This window comes from Octopus sinensis, linkage group LG16 (assembly GCF_006345805.1).
Source record: "Octopus sinensis linkage group LG16, ASM634580v1, whole genome shotgun sequence".
Taxonomy (NCBI): domain Eukaryota; kingdom Metazoa; phylum Mollusca; class Cephalopoda; order Octopoda; family Octopodidae; genus Octopus; species Octopus sinensis.
This window is the reverse complement of record NC_043012.1, coordinates 14,686,653-14,709,152: the sequence shown is the minus strand read 5'-3', so window position 1 is coordinate 14,709,152 and position 22,500 is coordinate 14,686,653. Positions and strand designations below refer to the sequence as shown.

Genomic DNA, 22,500 nt, shown 5'->3' with positions numbered 1-22,500 from the left:
CCTCTTTCTTCTGTTGGCCTGCTCGCTTAGCCAGTGGGTTGGCGTCATTTTAAGGCTAAAAAACAATGCGAAGTGCATTGTGACCAGCGATGTGTAGCAACATCTGATAGCCTGGTCAGTCATGGTTATATATATATATATATATATATATATATATATATATAATATATATATATATACATATGTGTGTATGTATATGTATATATATGTATGTGTGTGTATGTATATACATGTATGTGTGTGTGCATTGTAGGAAACTCAGATGGAGAACTCCTGAGATGTTTAGCAAATCTTCACTGCACCCTCTAATTGATTAAATTTGGAGGACGTGAGCTAATTTGTTGTGTTTTTTTTTCCTGAGAAAATACATATGTAAATATATATGTATATGTATGTCTGTATATATGTATGTAGGTATGTATGTATGTGTGTATGTATATTTATGTATATATATATATGTATATATGATTGTGTATATATGAAGATATAATTTTGTATGTGTACAAGGCGTGGCTTTGTGGTAAGAAGCTTGCTTCCCAACCACATGGTTCCGGGTTCAGTCCCACTGCATGGTACCTTAGTCAAGTGTATTCTACTATAACCATCGACTACCCAACATCTTGGAGGTGGATTTGGTAGAGAGAAACTGAAAGAAGCCTGTCATATATATATATATGTATGTGTGTATATATTTGTGTTTGTCTCTGTGTCTGTCCCCAACCATCACCGTTTGAAACCAGTGTTGGTGTGTTTATGCCCCATAGCTAAGGAGTTTGGCAAAAGGGACCAGTAGAATAAATACTAGGCTTAAGAAATAAGTGCTGAGGTTGATTTGTATGTGTGTGTATGCATATTTGTGTATATATATGTGTATTTATGATTGTGTATATATGAATATATGATTGTATATATGTACAAGGCGTGGCTTTGTGGTTTGTTCCTTCTCGAGCCAAGCCTGGCTCATAAGGGCCGGTTTTCCGGTTTCCTTGGCATATAGGTTCCCCACTTGGACGGGACATCAGTCCATCACAGGTGAGAAAAGAGTGAGAGAAAGTTGTGGCAAAAGAGTCAGCAGAAGTTCACCATTACCTTCTGCCGGAGCCGTGTGGAGCTTAAGTGTTTCACTCATAAACACACACATTACCCGGTCTGAGATTCGAACCCGTGATTCTGCGACCGCGAGTAGGCTGCTGTAACCACCAGGCCATGTGCCTCCACGGCTTTGTGGTAAGAAGCTTGCTTCCCAACCACATGGTTCTGGGTTCAGTTCCACTATATTGTACCTTGGGCAAGTGTATTTAATTGACCAAAGCCCTTCAAGGTGGTGCTTCAGCTTGGCCAGTGTTGAATGACTGAAGGAAATCTCTCTCTATACAAACGGCAAAATGTTTGTGTGTGTATCCTTTATACAAATCCACAATTTTTCAGTTAGAGGGCTCGCACTTTCTATGGTCATTCAAAACCGTCCAAGGGTGGTCGTGCAAATCTTTACATTTCCCCAGTCACCCCGCAAAGCCATTAAAAATCAATAGAAGTGACATTTTTGTGAATTTTCTATCCAAAACCTAATCAAAATGCCCGAAACTTGATACGCCAGTTGAATGCCAGCTAGCTGTATGTGATTGGTTGGAGATTTAGACAGTACTTACGTGTATGTGCGCATGCACGCAGCTATATATGCATGCACTAGCACTATGACCCGGCATTGCAAGGTCATAGTGCTAGTAAAAGAATAAAAGAATACATATAAGAAAGTGGCAAACTGGCAGAATGGTTAGAGAATTGCATAGAATACCTCCCCCCCACTCTCCACCAACAGTTATTCTGATTCTCTGCATTTTGTGTTTAAATCCCATCAAAATCAACTTTGCCAGTCGTCCTTTTGGGGGTTGATATAATATATGTACCAGTCTGGGCTGCTAGAAGTGGTAGCACTGATAGAAGGTCTGGTGAAATGTCTTGTGCTATATTTTCTGTTATTTGTGCTCTAACAGTAATGCCAATGGTACATGTTGGTGTCAAGCTGTATTGAGCCATGTTGATGGTCTTTCCTTTGGAAAAAAGGGAGACTTGCATGTATGGAAAAATGCCAGTCTTTTTCACAAAAAAATCACTCCTGGATCTTTTCGGTTTGAACGGCAGTTTTTAACATAATTTCTAGTTAACTAAAAAAATTTAAACGTTGTATACTGGTAGAATGTGTTTATAAAACATCTTTTTCTCTTGGCTTTATTGAGAAAATTCTATAGTTTGTAAGATATTTGTTGTTTTTTTCTTCAATTTCTGCAATTTCAACCAATCACTGACGTCTGTTGAGGTAAAAAACATTCTGTGCTGCATGAATATGTCCCTCGTTTAAGAAACAGATTGGGTTTATTTACATTTGTGAAGAAAAAAAGATATCCTTCCCCCCACCCCTAACCCTAACCTTAAAATAGATTGAAATGCAATAGATCGATACAAGGGTCATAATTATGGGTGACAATTTCATATGACACCGCTAGAAAAAACTGCTGTTCAAACCGAAAAGATCCTCACTCCTGAGCCTGTACATACACGTGCAGTTGTATGGTGAACTTTGACTGATGGAGACCCTGTATAAAGAAAAAGCTGGTTTCTAGCAAAGAAACAAAGCTACATCAGTGGAATTTTGTGATCTTTTCTGTTGCTGCCATAGTTTCCTATTTTTTAGAAATTTTGTTCCAGTTGTTTCCAAATTTGGTGTACTGATTTAGTTTTGTATACCACTTATGAAAATGAAACTTATTTTGCTATAAATTAAGAAATAAAAAAAGTTTGTAGCTTTTTAAGTTTGCAAATTTTGGGTAATTTTAGCCATTTGAAAGCCACGGATATATTGGTGCCTGTTTCCATAGTGACAAGTGAGGCTGTAGTCTGCTGCCCGAACCACCATCACAATCATGAATATGTTCTTTTAGTCTGTGTATTTTCTTTGACAATGAGTCAATCCCTAAACTTTGAACCCTAAACTCTAAACCCTAACCTCTAACTGTAACCTCAAACCCTAACCCTAACCTTAAATCCTCACCCTCAACCTAAACCCTAGCCTTAACCCCTAACCCTAAACCTAACATACAGTTTGATTTTTTTTCTGTAATGTTTTGAAAAGAAATTTTGTTGAGGAGTTTTTTCTTTTTTTAAATTATTCACATCTAGGCACAAGCATGGCTGTGTGGTAAGAAGTGGTGAGCTGGCAGAAACGTTAGCATGCGAAATGCTTAGTGGTATTTCGTCTGCCGTTACATTCTGAGTTCAAATTCCGCCAAGGTCGACTTTGCCTTTCATCCTTTGGGGGTCGATAAATTAAGTACCAGTTATGCACTGGGGTCAATGTAATTGACTTAATCCGTTTGTCTGTCCTTGTTTGTCCCCTCTATGTTTAGCTCCTTGTGGGTAGTAAAGAAATAGGTATTTCATCTGCCGCTACGTTCTGAATTCAAATTCCACCGAGGTTGACTTTGCCTTTCATCTTTTTGGGGTCGATAAATTAAGTACCAGTTATGCACTGGGGTCAATGTAATTGACTTAATCCGTTTGTCTGTCCTTGTTTGTCCCCTCTATGTTTAGCTCCTTGTGGGTAGTAAAGAAATAAGTATTTCGTCTGCCGCTACGTTCTGAATTCAAATTCCACCGAGGTTGACTTTGCCTTTCATCTTTTTGGGGTCGATAAATTAAGTACCAGTTATGCACTGGGGTCAATGTAATCGACTTAATCCGTTTGTCTGTCCTTGTTTGTCCTCTCTGTGTTTAGCTCCTTGTGGGTAGTAAAGAAATAAGAAATAAGAATTAAGAAGTTTGTTTCCACACCACATGATTCTAGGTTTAGCCTCACTTTGTGACACCTTAGGCAAGTGTCTTCTACTATAGCCTCAGGCTGACCAAAGACTTGTGAGTGGATTTGATAGATGGAAACTGAAAGAAGCCATGGTATATATGTGTGTGTGTGTGTTTGTCTCTGTATTTATTCCCACCACCATCTGACAACTGTTGTTGGTTTGTTTATGCTTTTGTTAATTAATAGTTTGGCAAAGGAATCCAATGGGATATGAAATAAATAGTAAACTCTGGGACACCCTGTATTTTCCTTACACACCCACTGCGGAAATCAGATGTGCACCATACCACCTCACACACACAATATTTTCCTATGTTCAAGTCAATATATGAATACCCTCCTGTGCCTGCACACTCCGCCTCGCCTTCTCCCTCTTCCTAATTCCCCTTAAAATGGCATCCCTACCTGGCCCCCAACCTTTTTTTTTTCCTAACTAGATCTTCTCATTCTTTTTATTTTTCCTATCGACTTTTCTTGTTCTTTCATATTTTTCTGATGAAGGACTAGTGTCCAAAATATCAAGACACCCTTTTTTTTAAGTATTAAAATAATACTATAGCTATCAAAACTTGTCCTTCCTGTGTTGTCTTCTTTTTGTGTTCATTACAAAATCTATTTTCTTTTCTCACTGATTTCGAAAGAAATATTTATATCTGCAGGGAAGCTGTTCATAATTTTTCTTTCCTGTTCTAAGCAGTTATATCAAGCCTGTCTATAGATATATACATAAGTGTGTGTGTGTGAGTGTGTTTGTGTGTAATTGTGTGTATGTATGAGTATGTGTGTGTGTGAGTGTGTGTGTATGTATATGTGTATGTGTGTGTATATATATATATATATATATATATATTATATATATATATACATATAGATAGATAGATAGATAGATAGATACATACATACATACATACATACATACATACATACATACATACATACATACATACAATACATACATACATACATACATACATACATACATACATACATACACACATACATACACATACATACATACACACATACATACATACATACATACATACATACACACATACATACATACATACATACATACATACACACACATACGTACATACATACATACATACATACATATACACATACATACACACACACATACATACATACATACATACATACATACATACATACATACATACATACATACATACATACAAACACATACATACATACATACATACATACACACATACATACATACACATACATACATACATACATACATACATACATACATACACACATACACACCTGCACATACATACATACATACATACATACATACATACATAAATACACATACATACATACATACATACATACACACATACATACATACACATACATACATACATACATACATACATACATACATACATACATATACACATACATACATACATACATACATACATACATACATACATACATACATATACACATACATACATACATACATACATATGACCTGCTGGGTTTTAGCAACTCATGTTGTCACCAGCAAAACAAATATGCAATTGGTTGTATTGAATTACACATTGCCGGCAGCACTCAGAATGACTTGGCATTACATACGTAACCTGTCGTAAGGATTGATGTACCCAGTATATCAGGGTCAATGATTATTGAGCTGTAGTGCATAGGGAGATAGAAATATTCCCTGTGATAAATGAGTATACTTTGAAACTCTACTTATATGCAAGAACTACCATTCCATTCTTAGAATCAAACAAATAGGCATTAATGACTTGAATTTTTCTTTTTTTTTTTTTTTTTCAAAATCCTATGAAGTGTACCATGTCTATATTTAAGAGATGAGGAATTGTGCTCATCATTTACATTATTTACATTTGACAGATATTTGTCCTCATCTTGTTTGTTGTTAACACAACGTTTCAGCTGACATATCCTCCAGCCTTCATCAGGTGTCTTGGAGAAATTTTGAACCAGGGTTCTTATTCCTAAGACGAATGACCGAAAGTTCTTCTCAGAACCTTTGTCTAGAAGGTTATTCTGATGTAAAACCCGAGGATTATTAAGTTTCTTGTTGTTCCAACCAAAATTGGAACTCTAGGAAGGAAGCTATTTGCTCTTAGAGCTGGCAGAAATGCTTAGCAGTATTTCGTCTACCGTTACGTTCTGAGTTCAAATTCCGCCGAGGTCGACTTTGCCTTTCATCCTTTCGGGGTCGATAAATAAAATACCAGTTTCGCACTGGGGTCAATGTAATCGACTTAATCCGTTTGTCTGTCCTTGTTTGTCCCCTCTATGTTTAGCCCCTTGTGGGCAGTAAAGAAATATATTTGGTCTTAGAGTGAATAGAGTTCTGAACACTCTTTGTTCATTAGAGACTTGCAAGTAGGTTGATTGTGCAATTGCTATTGGCAAATGAAAGCTCCACATAGCTGATATCAATGGGTTTTAGAGGTCATCAGGTGAGAATGCACACCATTCTGGGGCCCTTTGATGGTTTTACTGTGCACTCTTCTCCCAACAGCCACCCATCTCTTTGTTGGGAGGCTCTGGTTATTCGATCAACTGATTAGTATTTCATCTTAAGACTGTCATAATGGACTTAAATCAAATACTAGTTCCACTCAGCACCACTGAATTCGTGAATGGTGCCAAATGAAATGCTAATCCATTCAACTCTCTTCAAATCAACGAGTCATACAGGTCTGACTTTACATATAAGCAAACAGGTACCTACCAGGTGAGCTGGCAGAAACGTTAGCACGCTGGGCGAAATGCTTCGCTGTACTTCGTCTGCCACTACGTTCTGAGTTCAAATTCCACTGAGGTCGACATTGCCTTTCATCCTTTCGGGGCCGATTAAATAAGTACCAGTTATGCACTGGGGTCGATATAATCGACTTAATCCGTTTGTCTCTCCTTGTTTGTCCTCTCTGTGTTTAGCCCCTTGTGGGTAGTAAAGAAATAGGTACCTACCTCACACCTGTACATCATTTCTCTAACCAAGTTTCATGAACAAGAACTTACAGCCATAGACAACAGGTTTTGTTTTTATTTTTAAAAAATAAATATTGTTTTAGTTGTGGAGATTGTGGCAAATGTGTCTGCAAAAAACAAAAAACAAAAAAAAAAATGAAAAAGAAAAACCACTTCTGTACTTTCTATGCTTGTGGGGACACATGAAAGGTGTAGCCTAAGGGGTCACAGTGACAAGTCTTAAGTTGTCCTTGCAGCTGTGTACACACCTGCTGCTGCTTTTTAAGAAATGCTGTTGGTGTCTAAAAAGTGGTTGTCCCTATATGTATGTATGTATGTATGTGTGTGTATGTATGTATGTATGTATGTATGTATGTATGTATGTATGTATGTATGTATGTATGTATGTATGTATGTGTGTGTATGTATGTATGTATGTATGTATGTATGTATGTATGTGTGTGTATGTATGTATGTATGTATGTATGTATGTATGTATGTATGTATGTATGTGTGTGTATGTATGTATGTATGTATGTATGTATGTATGTGTGTGTGTGTATGTATGTATGTATGTATGTATGTATGTATGTATGTATGTATGTATGTATGTGTGTGTGTGAGTTTGCCCCCCCCCCACCGTTGCTTGACAACTGGTGTTGGTTTGTTTAAAAGGGGATCGGCAAAAGAGACTGACAGAATGTGTCAGGCTTTAAAAATAATTACTGGTATCGATTTCTTTGACTAAATTCTTTAAGGCATTGCCCCAACATGGCTGCAGTCCAATGACTGAAAAAAGTAACAAAAAAAAAATAATAAAAAAAACGTGCATGTGTTCGTATAGTTTTAGGTGTCTATGATCAGGTGTTCATTTTACATTTACTGGATGCAATTATACCCAAAATGCCTCTCATACCTACATAAAAATAGCCATGGGCAAAGTAGGATACCACAAATTGTAGTTCTGTGGATGTTAATGTTTGTTTTGCTCTTGGAATTTATTGCTAATGGCAAAAGCTTTAGAGTAAAGATTATTTGCCAACATAATGTGGCAGTCTTGATTAGGACGAATGTTACTGTTATTTAACCCTAGGAAACATCGTCTCCAGCTGGCTATTGATGCCCTATCTGCATCCTTATATTTTCAAACAAGGGAGCTTAGTGTCCCCACTCAGCTCAAAGCAATATCTGTGTACCAGTGGTTTTTGGGTTATTTCCCCTTCATCAACACACAATAACTGCTTGGTTAGAGATGGAGATGCTAGATTCTTGTGCGAAATATACACTTTTCAAAGTGGCACACAACCCCTGATCTCATAAATAGAAAAATTAACATTTCTAAACCCTGATTCAGTAACAGTAACAGTCGTCCTAATCAGGACTGCCAATTCATGTTGGCAAATAATCTTTACTGGTAGAAGCTTTGTTGTGCTGGAAACCAAAGTATTCCATCTCAAAAGGCATATCTGTTAGTATCAATGCAATTCTGCTGTAATTGCATGATTTCCTTTGATGCATCTTGTGAGGACAATTGTTTTGATGGAATGTCGCAGAATCTTCTCAGCTATTAGTCTTATGTCATGGGAAGCCGTGGCTGATTTAAAATATGTAGTGGCATTATTCCTCCTCCTCCTCCCCCTCCTCTCCCCTCCCTTCCCCCTCACCACTACCACCACCACCACCATCATCATCATTTAACGTCTGTTTTCTAAGCTGGCATGGGTTGGATGATTTGATATGGAACTAGCCAGCTGGGGAGCTGTTCAGTAACTCTCTAATTGTCTGATGTGGTATGGTTTCTATGGCTGGATACCCTTCATAATGCCAACCACTTGACAGAGTGTGCTGGGTGCTTTTCATGCACCACATGACCAAACCAGCACAGTCTTCTTTCTTGAACACAACATCTGATACTTCTATACTCAGTTTTCCTCTTAAATCATTTACATTCTGTTGTGATGCATATTGATATTATCCATCCAATGGACTCTGCTAGCTTCATTTTTTTTTTCCAATCCTTTGCAAGTCTTCTGTAGTCAAAGCCCATGTTTCACTGTCATAGCTGTACGTACACAGGCATCATACAATCTGCCTTTCACTCTGAGAGAGAGGCCCTTAGTTACAAACAAAGGTAGGAGCTCTTGAAATTTGCTAGCCTGTTCTTATCCTGGCAACTACATTTTCAGAACTTCCTCCTCCACAGCTAACTTGGTCTCCTAGGTAACAGAAGCTATCTACTACTTCTACTGACCCCACTGATTATTTGAGGGAGTCTATTGTCTGCACATTTTTAGTGCTTATTGTATTTGAACTTTGCCACACACAAAGACTCTATTCTCCATTAATCTTTCTGTGATACTGCTGCTGCACTTCTTATATGTCCAAAGCTTGTAGTGGGTACAGCATGTGGAATTTCTACCAATATCCTTCTTACATATCAAGCAGAGCCATCTCCCAGAAGGGATTTGTGATTTGTCTGTTTTCCTACTTATTAGGACTTTGGCTTTTGCTAAATTAACTCTAAGGCCCTTAGATTCCAGGCTTTGCTTCCACACCTGAAATTTTTTCTCTAGGTCAGGTAGTTATTCAGCTATAAGAACAAGATCATCAGCATAGAAGACCAGGGATAGCCACGTTTTGAATTCCTCTGTTAATTCCTGGAGGATTAAGATAAACAAGAGGTGGCTGAGAACTGAACCTTGGTGAATTCATTTTAATACTCATAATACTGAATTCATTTTAATACTCATTGCCAACCTTCACCTTATTAGCAGCATCCCTGTACATGGCTTGTACAGCTCTCTCTAAGCACTCATCTACCCCTAGCTTCTGCATTGACCACCATATAAGGGAGTGTGGGATCCTGTCAAAGGCTTTCCAGGAATCGTTCCTGGACATTACTTATTTGAGCCCTAGAATTCACGTTATCCAGTTTCCACAGCATATAATTAACTGAGATCACAACATTCCCCCTCCAATCCATGGCAGGGTTACATATTTACAGTTGAATGGACTGAAGCAATGTGAAATGATGTGTTTTTCTCAAGAACAGAAGGCACCACCCAGTCCAGGAATTGAAATCAGTTTTACAATTATGAGTGAACCACTTGACCATGTCATGCACATCTGGTTGTGATGCATGTGCCTGGTGTACCCTTATCAGACGGCTAGTCATGATGGGTATACTGGGCTTCATATATTTTACCCCAGTGTCTCTTTGATGGCATGCACTGCTCTCTCACTCAATAATAATAATAATAATAATAATACTTTCTACTATAGGCACAAGGTCTGAAAGTTGGGGGGAGGGGGCTAGTTGATTACATCAACCCCAGTGTATCACTGGCACTTAATTTATCGATCCTGAAAGGATGAAAGGCAAAGCTGACCTCAACAGAATTTGAACTCAGAACGTGAAGACGGATGAAATACTACTAAGCATTTCATCCAGCATGCTAACGATTCTGCCAGCTCACTGCCTTTATATAAGAATAATAATAATAATAACAACAACAACAACAACAATAATAATGATTTCAAATTTTGGCTCAAGGCCAGCATTTTTTGGGGAGGGAGCAAGTCGATTATATTGACCCCAGTAATCAACTGGTACTTATTTCATGAACCCCGAAAGAATGAAAGGCAAAGTCTGCCAGCTTTCCATCTTAATAATAATAATAATAATAATAATAATAATAATAATAATAATAATATTCCTTTCTACTATAGGCACAAGGCCTAAAACTTTGGGGGAAGTTTCTGAAATGGACCCCAGTGCATAACTGGTACTTATTTCATTGACCCTGAAAGGAGGAAAAGGCAAGGTCGATCTTGGTGGAATTTAAACTCAGAATGTAAAGATGGGCAAAATACTGCTAAGCATTTTGTCCAGTGTGCTAACAATTCTGCCAGCTTAATAATAATAATAATAATAATAATAATAATAATAATGATGATGATGATGATGATGATACTGCTGATGATGACAAACAAGGTGATGAGAATAGCATCGCTTGCTGCAAGCCAGTCTCTTAAAGCATCCCACACACACTCACTCATACACATATACCCCCATATATATATATATGTGTGCAATATGTGTACATACAAATATAACAAGAAGAAAAAAAAAATCTATTTTTCAGATGTCCATTTGATTTGGGAATGTGTATCAGATTTCATTGAGAAACAAATGTCTCTTCACAAAGTAAGTAATTGTATTATTTTGGTTATTTATTTTATTTCATTTCCCTCTTTCTGGTTTTTATATGATTTATCTGACCCGAAACCATCTCTCCGATATTTCTGATGTGGATTAAATAGCAAACTAGACACATTTCATATTTCATTAATATTTCTTCTTAACCCATTGACTGCCGAAAACGGATATATCCACTCAAAATTTTATTACCATTAACCGCTGCAGAAAGTGGTTTTACCCAACAGATTTTAAAAAAATATCTCTCCTTATGCTGTGAGAAGCAGAGACCCACTCCTGCCTCAGACACTTTTTGCCAAAGACAATTCTTCAGATTATCATAATTTTTTTACATATTTCATTAAATGTCTATTTATAGAGCAAGAATCAAATACTTCTGGTAGTTGATATGCAAACTTTTTTGCAAGCAATAACTGTGCTTTTAGCACCTGCATTCACAATTAGTAATGATTAAATTTTATATGTCCCACTGCCTGGCAGCTTGGGCAAGTGTCTTCCGCTATAGCCTTGGGCTGACCGAAGCCTTGTGAGTGGATTTGGTAGACGGAAACTGAAAGAAGCCCATTGTATATATATATTTCGTTTTTGGATTTGCTTTGCAAGATTCTTTATTTGAGTTCATGTGTTGAAGCATTTCTGTTGTGTCTGGGGAGAGTCATTCTCTTTTGTTCAGTCCCACTGCATGGCAGCTTGGGCAAGTGTCTTCTACTACAGCTTCGGGCCAACCAAAGCCTTGTGAGTGGATTTGATAGGCAGAAACTGAAAGAAGCCCGTCTTATATATGTGTATGTGTGTATATGTTTGCGTGTATGTGTTTGTCCCCCAACATTGTTTGACAACCGGTGCTGCTGTGTTTACGCCCCCGTCACTTAACGGAATATTATCAACGATCAAATTTGATTCCCATTACATTAATTTACATTCATTCAGAGAGAGGGAGAGATACACGAGTATACTTTGTTGGAAATGAAGTCTTTCTTTTATTAATCAATGTAATGAAGGTGGAAGAATGGAAGACATTTTTGAGCAGAGTCATCTTCACCACCACCACCACCACCACCACCACCACCACTCTCATCAAAAACATTGACCATCCATTTTTCCATGCTGGCATAGGTTGGCTACTTTGGCAGGAGCTGGCAAGTCAAAGGACCAGGGGACTATACCAAGCTCCAATGTCTGCTTTGGAATCATGTCTATAACTGGATGTTCTTCCTAATGCCATCCACCCTACAGAGTATATTGGCTGCTGTTTGTCATATCAAATTTTTCATATCCCTTTGTTCTGAGTTCAAATCCTAACATATTTCAAACGGTCAGTTATTTGAAAATATTCAACCTAAGTTTGCCTCATCTGCTATTTTTCTTTTTATCTAAGTCTGTTTCATCTGTTATTCTCTTCTTATTTATTAAGGGTGTACATATCAGCGGGCTTGGTACATTCAGCTTCTCTCAGCAGAAAATAGATACAGGCAACAAGCAAATGTCCCTCAGTCGTCCTGTGTTTGTCTTTTCAGAGCGTCTAATTTCCTCCCTGGGTTTGACTTGTACCAAACCCTTCACTCCAGGTAAGTATTTCTACTGAAGTAAGAATACAGGATTTCATTTTTTTCAACAAATCCATTGCTTACATAACAAATAGTGCTTTAGATAAGAGAGCATAGATGTTTAACTAGCAAGTATGGTGAAATCTTTGTATTGCTAACAAGGTCTATAAGACCGAAAAATGTCTATAGTTGTCTCCCATACTTACTGAAATAATTAAAATGTTATTAGCCATTGAGAAAAAGAGAATATTTGTCCTGCAGTAATGGTGGGGCTAAACATAGAGGGGACAAACAAGGACAGACGAAGGGATTAAGTCAATTACATCGACCTCAGTGCGTAACTGGTGCTTATTCAATAGACCCTGATAGGATGAAAGGCAAAGTCGACCTCGGCAGAATTTGAACTCAGAACGTAGCAGCTGACGAAATACTTATTTCTTTACTATCCACAAGGGGCTAAACACAGAGGGGACAAACACGGACAGACAAACGGATTAAATCGATTACATCAACTCCAGTGCGTAACTGGTACTTATTTAATAGACCCTGAAAGGATGAAAGGCAAAGTCGACCTCGGCGGAATTTGAACTCAGAACATAGCAGCAGACGAAAGCATTTCGCCCAGTGTGCTAACGTTTCTGCCAACTTGCCGCCTTTATTATATTTCTGTTGAAATATGCTGCTTTTATGCGAGTTAATTTGAAAAATAATGAAAAATATATCAAAGTAACTTTGCCATTATTAAAGGTGGTGTTTGAAACACAAAGTAACATGAAATTTAGATAGAAGGTTTTAATTTATGGGAACTGAAAAACTGAAGAACCACTGCAATAAGTATTTGAATCTGAGAGGGAATATGCTAATTAAAATCGTAATTAACTAATCCACCTGTATTTTCTTTTACCCAAAGCCAGGAACTTTTCAGCCCCACCCTCTTGTCAATCACTTTAAAACAAAATGTTTCTATTATATAACTAGGTGCAATCTCAAGTGGGTTGCTATCAAAAACGTTAGCAGATCTACTACTTTCTTTATCTTAATATATAAAATCTATTCTATCTGTCTGTCTGTTTGTGCACTTATAACTCGAGTATTGTTAAGCCAATCGTGTTGGAATTTTAAACATAGATACATGACAGAGTGGGGCATTCCGTAACCTAAAAAGATTTTCAAAATAGTTAATTTCAAGGTGAGAATTGCTATTTTTGTAATCTTTTTATCCTGTTTGTTCCGCCATTAAAATCAACCAGTTGCTCAGACAACCGGCATATACCATTTCATTAGCAACAAGGGGAGTACAGGATGACAGTCAGCCAAAACCGTCGCTATGCTGTCTCTCTTATGATGTCCAATTCCACTTGAAGTTGTATATATATTGTGTTAAGATTTGTTATCAATTAATTATCCATATTGAGAAGAAACAGTCAAAAGTAACCACCACATAGAATCACCAAACATCTCCGCTACTTAACACTGTCCAAGTTAACCCTCTTCACTTTTATAGCTGACAGGAAAAGCTATGCAAAAAAGAGAAAAAAATTGATTGCTATTAAAACGTGTAAAATTTTGGGGTTAATAATCTTAATCTTTAGTTACAGTTTCTCATTCAAACTACATAATAGGCAGAGTTGTCAGATTAAGATAGTAGGGTGTTTTGAGGGAGACTTGGCCACTATTTCTACCAGGTCTAGCTACCATGTAGAGGTTTCCCTCATTGGCTCATACATACATATATACATAAAATCGAAATAAAATACTTAAAGTAATAGTTGTCAAATACAAAAGGCAAGGTCCATGCAGTGTCATGGGCCAAAAAAAATTTCCAACTTCTTGCCTAATGCGAGCCCAGAGCAATCTCTTATCTCTTACACTATGTCAGTATTACGTCTCTATTGCAATGTGAGATAATACTTTCAGTTTGAAAGACGCCTGTCCTATATATGTATATTCCTTATGCATTCCAAAACCGAGTTCCAGATTTTGACGTATGGGGTATCAAAATATTCAGGACTATTTTGGCTACGAATTAAACTTAATTTCCATTCACATGTTTGCATTTCAAAAATTTAACATTATAATCTTTCCCATAAATCAACTATTGTAAACAAGTTATACGATGACGTCACGTTTTCTATATATGTGTGTACCTTAAAAGACATCAATCATCATGACACACACCTTCACTCACTCACTCTATCTCTCTTTTTCACTCTCTTTCTCTTTCTCACACATATGCACAAGCACACACACACACACACACACACACACACACACACACACACACACACACACACACAGGTGTCTTGGGGAAATTTCGAACCTGGGTTCTCATTCCTAAGGTATTTTTCGATGTTATAATAATAATAATAATAATAATAATAATAATAATAATAATAATAATAATATTAATAATAATAATAATAATAATAATAATAACAACAATTGAAAAATACCTTAGGAATGAGAACCCAGACACCTGATGACGGCTGAAATGTTGGGTTAACAAACAAGAACACACATATCCGTCAAATGTAAATAATGTAAATGGTGTAATTGATTTGGCATATCTTCAGTCAAAATCCAAGATCTTACTTCTTCCTACTTGTTATTATTGCACTAGATTTATTCCCTCTTTCCAAAACCTGATTTTCTTCAACTGTTCTGTTGTAGGTAACATACATATTGTGAACATGAATTATGCCACTATTGCATTTGAGACTAATTTCTCCAGAGATGTTGCTGAAAATTGTGTTAAAGAATTACTGTCTGCATTTTATCGAGCAATAAATAATGAGAAAAATGTCGATCTTATTTTCAACAAAATTGGTCGTTTGTCTGTGAGAAGAAAGAAGTGTAAAATGAAATTCTACAAACAATTCATTGAACTCTTTGATAAATCTGGTTCACTTGTTCAGGCAATGCAACAGGTAAGTTAATACATACACACACATTCACACACTTACACATACAGCATGATATCCATATATGTATATGTATATGTGTGTGTGTGTGTGCACACGTGTGTGTATGTGTGTACATGTGTCTGTGTGTGTGATGGGTGTGTATGTGCATATACTGGGTCATCCAAAAAATAATGTGGTTTTTTTATACTTCTTTTATTTTTCAAAATTAAGAAAAACAAAATTCCTTTTTAATCTAAAATATTCTCTCCTTCACTTTCTACAATGCTCTTCCATCTCTCTGCTAGAATTGCAAGGGCCCTCTTCCAAAATTCTCTTGTCTGTGACGAAAAATACTCCTCCAGTACTGTTCTGACCTTATCTACAGAATTCATATTTTTTCCATCCAAATGATTTTGAAGACTGCGGAATAAATGATAATCAGATGGGGCAATGCCCAGTGAATATGGTGAGTTGAGCATCGTTTCCCATTCAAACTGCTCAAATCTTCGCTGTGTGTGGCTGAGCATCATCCAGATGGAAGAACAATTTTTGTCTTGAAACCAAAGATGGTCATTTTTCTTCTAGCGCTGACTTAAGCCACTCAAGCTGCTCATGGTAGATCTCCTTTGTTGTCATTTGGTTTAGGTTTAAAAGTTCAAAGTGGACTAAACCTTTCATACCCCACCAAACAGATAACAACTCTTTATGTTGGTAAAGACCTTCTTTAGCCTGGGGTGCCAGTGTTTCTCCTCCCCTACCCACTGTTTTCAGTGCTTGGCATTTTTATAGAGAACCCATTTCTAATTACTGTCACTATTTGGTCCAAAAAAGGTTCATTTGTGAGATGTGACAGCAAAGAGCACATATTCACTCTCTGCGAGTGATTAGACTCAGAAAATTTGCGAGGAACCCATTGATCCAATTTGCTGACTTTTCCGATGGCACGCAGGTGTTGAGGAATGGTTGAATGACCAAATCCAAGCTTCTCTGCTAGTTTCTCAACAGTTACAATGGGATTTTGTTCCAACAGGTAAAATTATTACCTGCTTTTAATGCAAGTTGATGCTGGTAGTTTACCCCATCCCCCTCAGACAAGTAGTTCATACAATTGAAAAAACTGCATTATTTATGGGATGACCCAATATATTTGTGTGTGTGTTATCAGTACATATACATGCAGACATACAGACATAGATAGATAGATAGATAGATAGATAGATACATACATACATACATACATACATACATACATACATACATACATAGGTACCTTTTGCCTATCTCACCCCCATTAAAAAATTGCAGTTAAAAAACTGGGTTATCTCCCCACTAAAAAATTGAGTTTATGTGGTGACAAGAGATTGGATTAAAAGTGTTAAATAAAAGGGTTAGATCCTTTTGATTCAATACTTCAACACATTGTTGACGTTTTGCCTCCTTAATAGGCAGGGTATGATTTGTTATAAAAATTATCTGATACACAGTAGACTCGAGACTATAACATTCTGTTGTCGGTCACTGCATGCCTGACAGATGTAACATTAATATTCTCTAGTATTGCATATACTTCTAAAGCTTGATGTAACTAATACCTGCTAAATCACGATGCTAGATCGATTTTGATTTTTTTCTTTCCTTCAGCGTTTCGACACACCAGATTCTGTGGTAACAGAGAGATCCCAAGTAAAGTCCAGTCAAATTGTCCTTCCATGGTAAGGATATTTTAAACCAAAATTATAACTTATTTACTCTTCATATCTTTGTTGTATGTCTTATCTTTTATCTGTTACTAGTTCAAACCTGTCAAGAAGTTGCTGGATAAAAATAAGTCTAAATCCTGCACAGGTGCAGGAGTGGCTGTGTGGTAAGTAGCTTGTTTACCAATCACATGGTTCAGGGTTCAGTCTCACTGCGTGGCACCTTGGGCAAGTGTCTCCTACTACAGCCTCGGGCCAACCAAAGCCTTGTGAGTGGATTTGGTAGATGGAAACTGAAAGAAACCCATTGTATATATAAATATATATGTGTCACATGGTTCAGGGTTCAGTCTCACTGCGTGGCACCTTGGGCAAGTGTCTTCTACTACAGCCTCAGGCCAACCAAAGCCTTGTGAGTGGATTTGGTAGATGGAAACTGAAAGAAACCCATTGTATATATAAATATATATGTGTGTGTTTGTCTGTCTGTGTTTGTCACCCCACCATCGCTTGACAACCGATGTTGGTGTGTTTACGTTCCTGTAACTTAGCAGTTTGGAAAAAGAGACCGATAGAATAAGTACTAGGCTTGCAAAGAATAAGTCCTGGGGTCGATTTGCTCGACTAAAGGTGGTGCTCCAGCATGGCCACAGTCAAATGACTGAAACAAATAAAAGAATGCCTTCACAAATTGTGCAAATAATGTTCAGATTGACTTTCATGGTGTACATTAGTAACAGTTTGAATATTGTTGAACAATAACGCTTATTTAGAATACTTTTCTTCATATTCTATGGAATAAGTATATTCATTGAAGAATATCTCATGCTATAACTTGTTAAAGTTGTTTTTCCAACCTTATTTCCAACCACCGGCTGAGTATACATGTGGAGACAGCCAAAAGAAGCATTTGACCCAGACTACCTTCTTCCAATTGTTAAACATGGAGGAAGATCTGTGATGATCTGGGGTAGGGGCTATATCTTGGAAATCAGCTGACCCAACGGTTTCCTTTTGTGGCAGAATTAATAGTCAAGACTATTTAAGCATTTCATCTGATCAAACTCATCCTATGGTTGCAGAACTGTTTCCGGAGGGAATCACAATCTTTCAGGATGATAATGCACCAATTCACACATCTAAAGTTGTTACTGAATGGCATGAGGAACATTCTAGTGGAGTTGAGCATCTTATCTGGCCACAACAGTCCCCAGATCTCTATTGAACATTTACAGTGCATTTTAGAAAAACAAGTAAGGAGTTGATATCCCCTACCATCATTTATACAAGAAGTGGAGACAGTTTCAGCTGAGGAATGGATAAAACTTCCTTTGGAAACAATTCAAAGTTTGTACGAGTCCACACTTCGTAGAATTCAAACTGTAATTACTTCATATTAAAATAAATTTGTTTGAAATTTTAAGGGGATTCCATTATTTTGTCCAACCCCTGTATATATATATATGTATGTGTGTGTGTGTTTGTGTGTTTGTGTGTGTGTGTGTGTCTGTGTGTGTGTGTTTGTGTGTGTGTGTTTGTACCTTCACCATCACTTGAGAACTGATGTTGGCGTCTTTATGTCTGTAACTTAGCAGTTTGGTCAAAGAGACCGATAGAATAAGTACTAGGTTTACAAAGAATAAGCCCTGGGGTTGATTTCTTCAGCTAAAAGAACTCCCATTAAGGTGGTGCTCCAGCATGGCCACAATCAAATGACTGCAACAAGTAAAAGAATAACAAAATATCTATCTATCCACAGCCGGAGACTATAACAGAAGCCATTGTAAGCGACCAGCTGTGAAATTGAACCTGTGACCATGTAAAGTGCAAAACCAACTCCTTAACCACATACCCATGCCTACCACTGCTTTGAATGAATTGTCTTAAACTATGTCACTATTACTCTTAACCTCGCTTTCCCCCATTACTATAAAATCTGACATCAGCTGTTTAAGTAATAAATCTGTGCCAGTTGGGGGTCCACAACTTAATTGATTCACAGACAGAAAAGAAGAAAATAATATTTACTTTAAGGATTTTTTTTTTATATCTTCCCAGATTGCTGTCATAATATGTTTATTTAATCCAAGATAATTAGAGACAACTTGGAACACGAACTCAGTTGGAGTTTAGAGGTGTGGTGATAGTAGTTGTAGTATAGAGGCAGGTGGCTGAATTATTATCATCATCATCATCATCATTATTATTATTATTATTATTAAGGAGGTGAGCAGCCAGCGTGCTAGACATAATGTTTAACAGTATTTCGTCTGTCTTTATGTTCTGAGTTCAAATGCTGCTGAGGTCAACTTTACGTTTCATTCTTTCAGGATCGATAAATTAAGTACCAGTTGAGAACTGCGCTTGACTAATCCCCCTCCCAAAATTTCAGGCCTAGTGCCTAGAGTGGAAATTCTTCTTCTTCTTCTTCTCCTCCTCCTCCTTCTTTGTTGTTCTTTTGTTCCAAGGAAACCCTTATCGAGTAGACCTAGTTTAGAGGCTTTCCAGTCATGACCATTCTGTATTTTCCTTGTGTGTGTAGGAAACCCAAGTCTCTATTATTTAATGTGTCCTTTTTTTATATGACAATAGAATGAGATTTGAGGATGACTTGGCTGTTATTTCTAGCAGTTGGAATGACTCTATAGAAGTTCCTCTTATTTGACCTACTCTCATAAGGCCTAGAATGACTTGAGAGATGGTCATGGTGGTAATGGCTGCGGTTAATCTTTTGTCAAACCTCATGGAGAAGACTTATGATTAAAGGTATTCCAGCTGTGACCATCCTGTCTTTTTCTCATTTGCAGGCAATTAAGAACTGCATTAATCAAACAAATTCATTTCTAAGATGTCAGAGCATGATTTAACGAAGCCCTACCTGCTGTTTTTAGCAGGTCAGACAACCACTTTGAGGCTCCTGGTGGTGGTTGTAGTCGCTGTTGCACCGATGGTGATGATGCTGGTGATGATGATGATGACAATGATGATGATGGTAAGGATGGTGATGATGATGATGATGATGACGACGACGATGATGATGACGATGATGATGATGATGATGATAATGATGATGATGATGATGATGATGATGATGATGATGATGATGACGGCGACAATGACGGTGACGATGACGACGACGACGATGATGATGATGATAATGATGATGATAATGATGATGATGATGACAAAAATGGCAATGATGATGATCATGATAGTTGCTGATGTTTAATCCCAATTCAGGTCTGATTAAACAAGTTTGTTATCAAACAAATTCCAGTTGTGACCACCCCCATCGTTTTGCATATCCAGAACAATATTGTTCAACACGTCCTTCCTTTTTCAAGTTAATGCACAGATATAGCTGCTATCTTTAGCAGATCAAGTGACCACATAGAGGGTTTTCTTGTTGGCACAATGATCATGGTGTCAATAGTGGTGGTGATGGTGATGGTGGCGAAGTTAGTGTTGATGATGGTGATGTTGATGGTTGTAGTGATAATGGCAGCGGTAGTGGCGTTGACGATGGTAGTGATTACGGCAATGGTGGTGTGGTGATGATGATGATGATTGATGATGATGGTGATGATGGTGATGATGGTGGGGATGGTGATGATGTTGATGTTGATGATGATAATAGCTATGTTCATTATTCATTTACCAACCACAGTCAAGACAGGTTTCACAAACTCCTCCTCAGATCTCATAATCCTACACTACCAAACCAAGTTCTTGCACATTATAACTAACCTTGACCAAGGTGAACAAGTCCCACAATAAGAACTAAATTGGCAAGGTACAAATCAAACGACACAGGTATATTATTTGGCACAGTTCCTGTAAATGTTTGAATCCTGCTGCAATTAATAATTAAATTCACACCATCATTATCATTTTTACCACTGCTTTTCCTTGTTGGTGTGGGTTAGAAGTAACTTTTTGAGGCAGTGCTCAATAACCAGATGATCTTTCTGTCCTTAACCCTTACCTTTTCACCACATAATTTCAGGTTCAATCTCACTGCATGGCACCTTGGGCAAATGTCTTCTGCTATAGTCCTTGACCAGCCAAAGCCTTGTGAGTGAATCTGGTAGAAGGAAGACAAAGTCTTTTGTATATATATATATAAATTCAGCAAAAACAATTAAAATCCAAGTGAATTCCAATGAATTCACATGAATGCGGCACTTAACTTAGATGCACCAGAATTCATTTATGGTATTAACCATAAAATAATGTGGGGTGATTATAACCAAGAAAAAAGCAACAAGAATGGATTAGTAGTTTAGTACAAACTACTAAACTACTAATCCATTTTGTTGCTTTTTTTGGGGTTATATATATATATATATATATTATATATATATATATGTATAAATAGATGAGTTTATTTTTGCCTTGTTAACAATTAACACGGAAAAAATAAATAAATAGTTACCAGGTTAGCAAAAAATCTCACAAGTAAAGAGGTTGTAACTCCTTGTTTATAAAGGTAGAAACTTCATGTTTACGTGGAATTTTTTGTATAATATATGAATAAATAAATGGAGTTTAATGCAGGTATAAATCAAATAAGTATTCTTTTATCAGCAATTTTCTATTTTTTCTATTTTGGTTCAATCTGATAAAACTGGAAATCTGTACAAACTTGATAAAGACTATTATTTGGAATTACTTAAAAAAAGAAATTCAGAAAAAATATAAAATTGCTGATAAAAAAATACTTATTTGATTTATACCTGCGTTAAACTCCATTTATTTATTCATATATATATATATATATATATATATATCACCGTGATCACCGTGACTGACCAGGTTATCAGATGTTGCTCCACATTGCTGGTCACAATACATTTCGTATTGTTTTAGCCTACAATGACGCCACCCCGCTGGCTAAGCGAGCAGGCCAACAGAAGAAAGAGGGAGAGAAAGTTGTGGTGAAAGAGTACAGCAGGGATCGCCACCATCCCCTGCCGGAGCCTCGTGGAGCTTTAGGTGTTTTCGCTCAATAAACACTCATTATTCATTATTCATCTTGTATATATAGCTATGTTTATTCATTTACCAACCCCAGACAAGACAGGTTTCACAAACACTTCCTCAGATCTCATAATCCTACACTACCAAACCAAGTATATAGGTGCAGGCATGACTGTGTGGTAAGAAGCTTGCTTCCCAACCACATGGTTCTGGGTTCAGTCCCACTGCATGGCACCTTGGGCATGTGTCTTCTATTGTAGCCTCGGGCCAACCAAAGCCTTGTGAGTGGATTTGGTAGACAGAA

General features: G+C 37.2%; 1 protein-coding gene across 1 annotated transcript in view; it reads left to right on the top strand.

Annotated features, from left to right (window-relative positions):
- LOC115220503 (coiled-coil domain-containing protein 81-like) overlaps positions 1 to 22,500 on the top strand; it is a 45,737-nt gene that overhangs the window by 954 nt on the left and 22,283 nt on the right. Inside the window, exons 2-5 of the mRNA XM_029790639.2 lie at positions 10,996 to 11,057; positions 12,484 to 12,637; positions 15,287 to 15,543; positions 17,161 to 17,231. Coding sequence (XP_029646499.1) covers positions 10,996 to 11,057; positions 12,484 to 12,637; positions 15,287 to 15,543; positions 17,161 to 17,231 — 544 coding nt within the window. The remainder of the gene's footprint in view (positions 1 to 10,995; positions 11,058 to 12,483; positions 12,638 to 15,286; positions 15,544 to 17,160; positions 17,232 to 22,500) is intronic.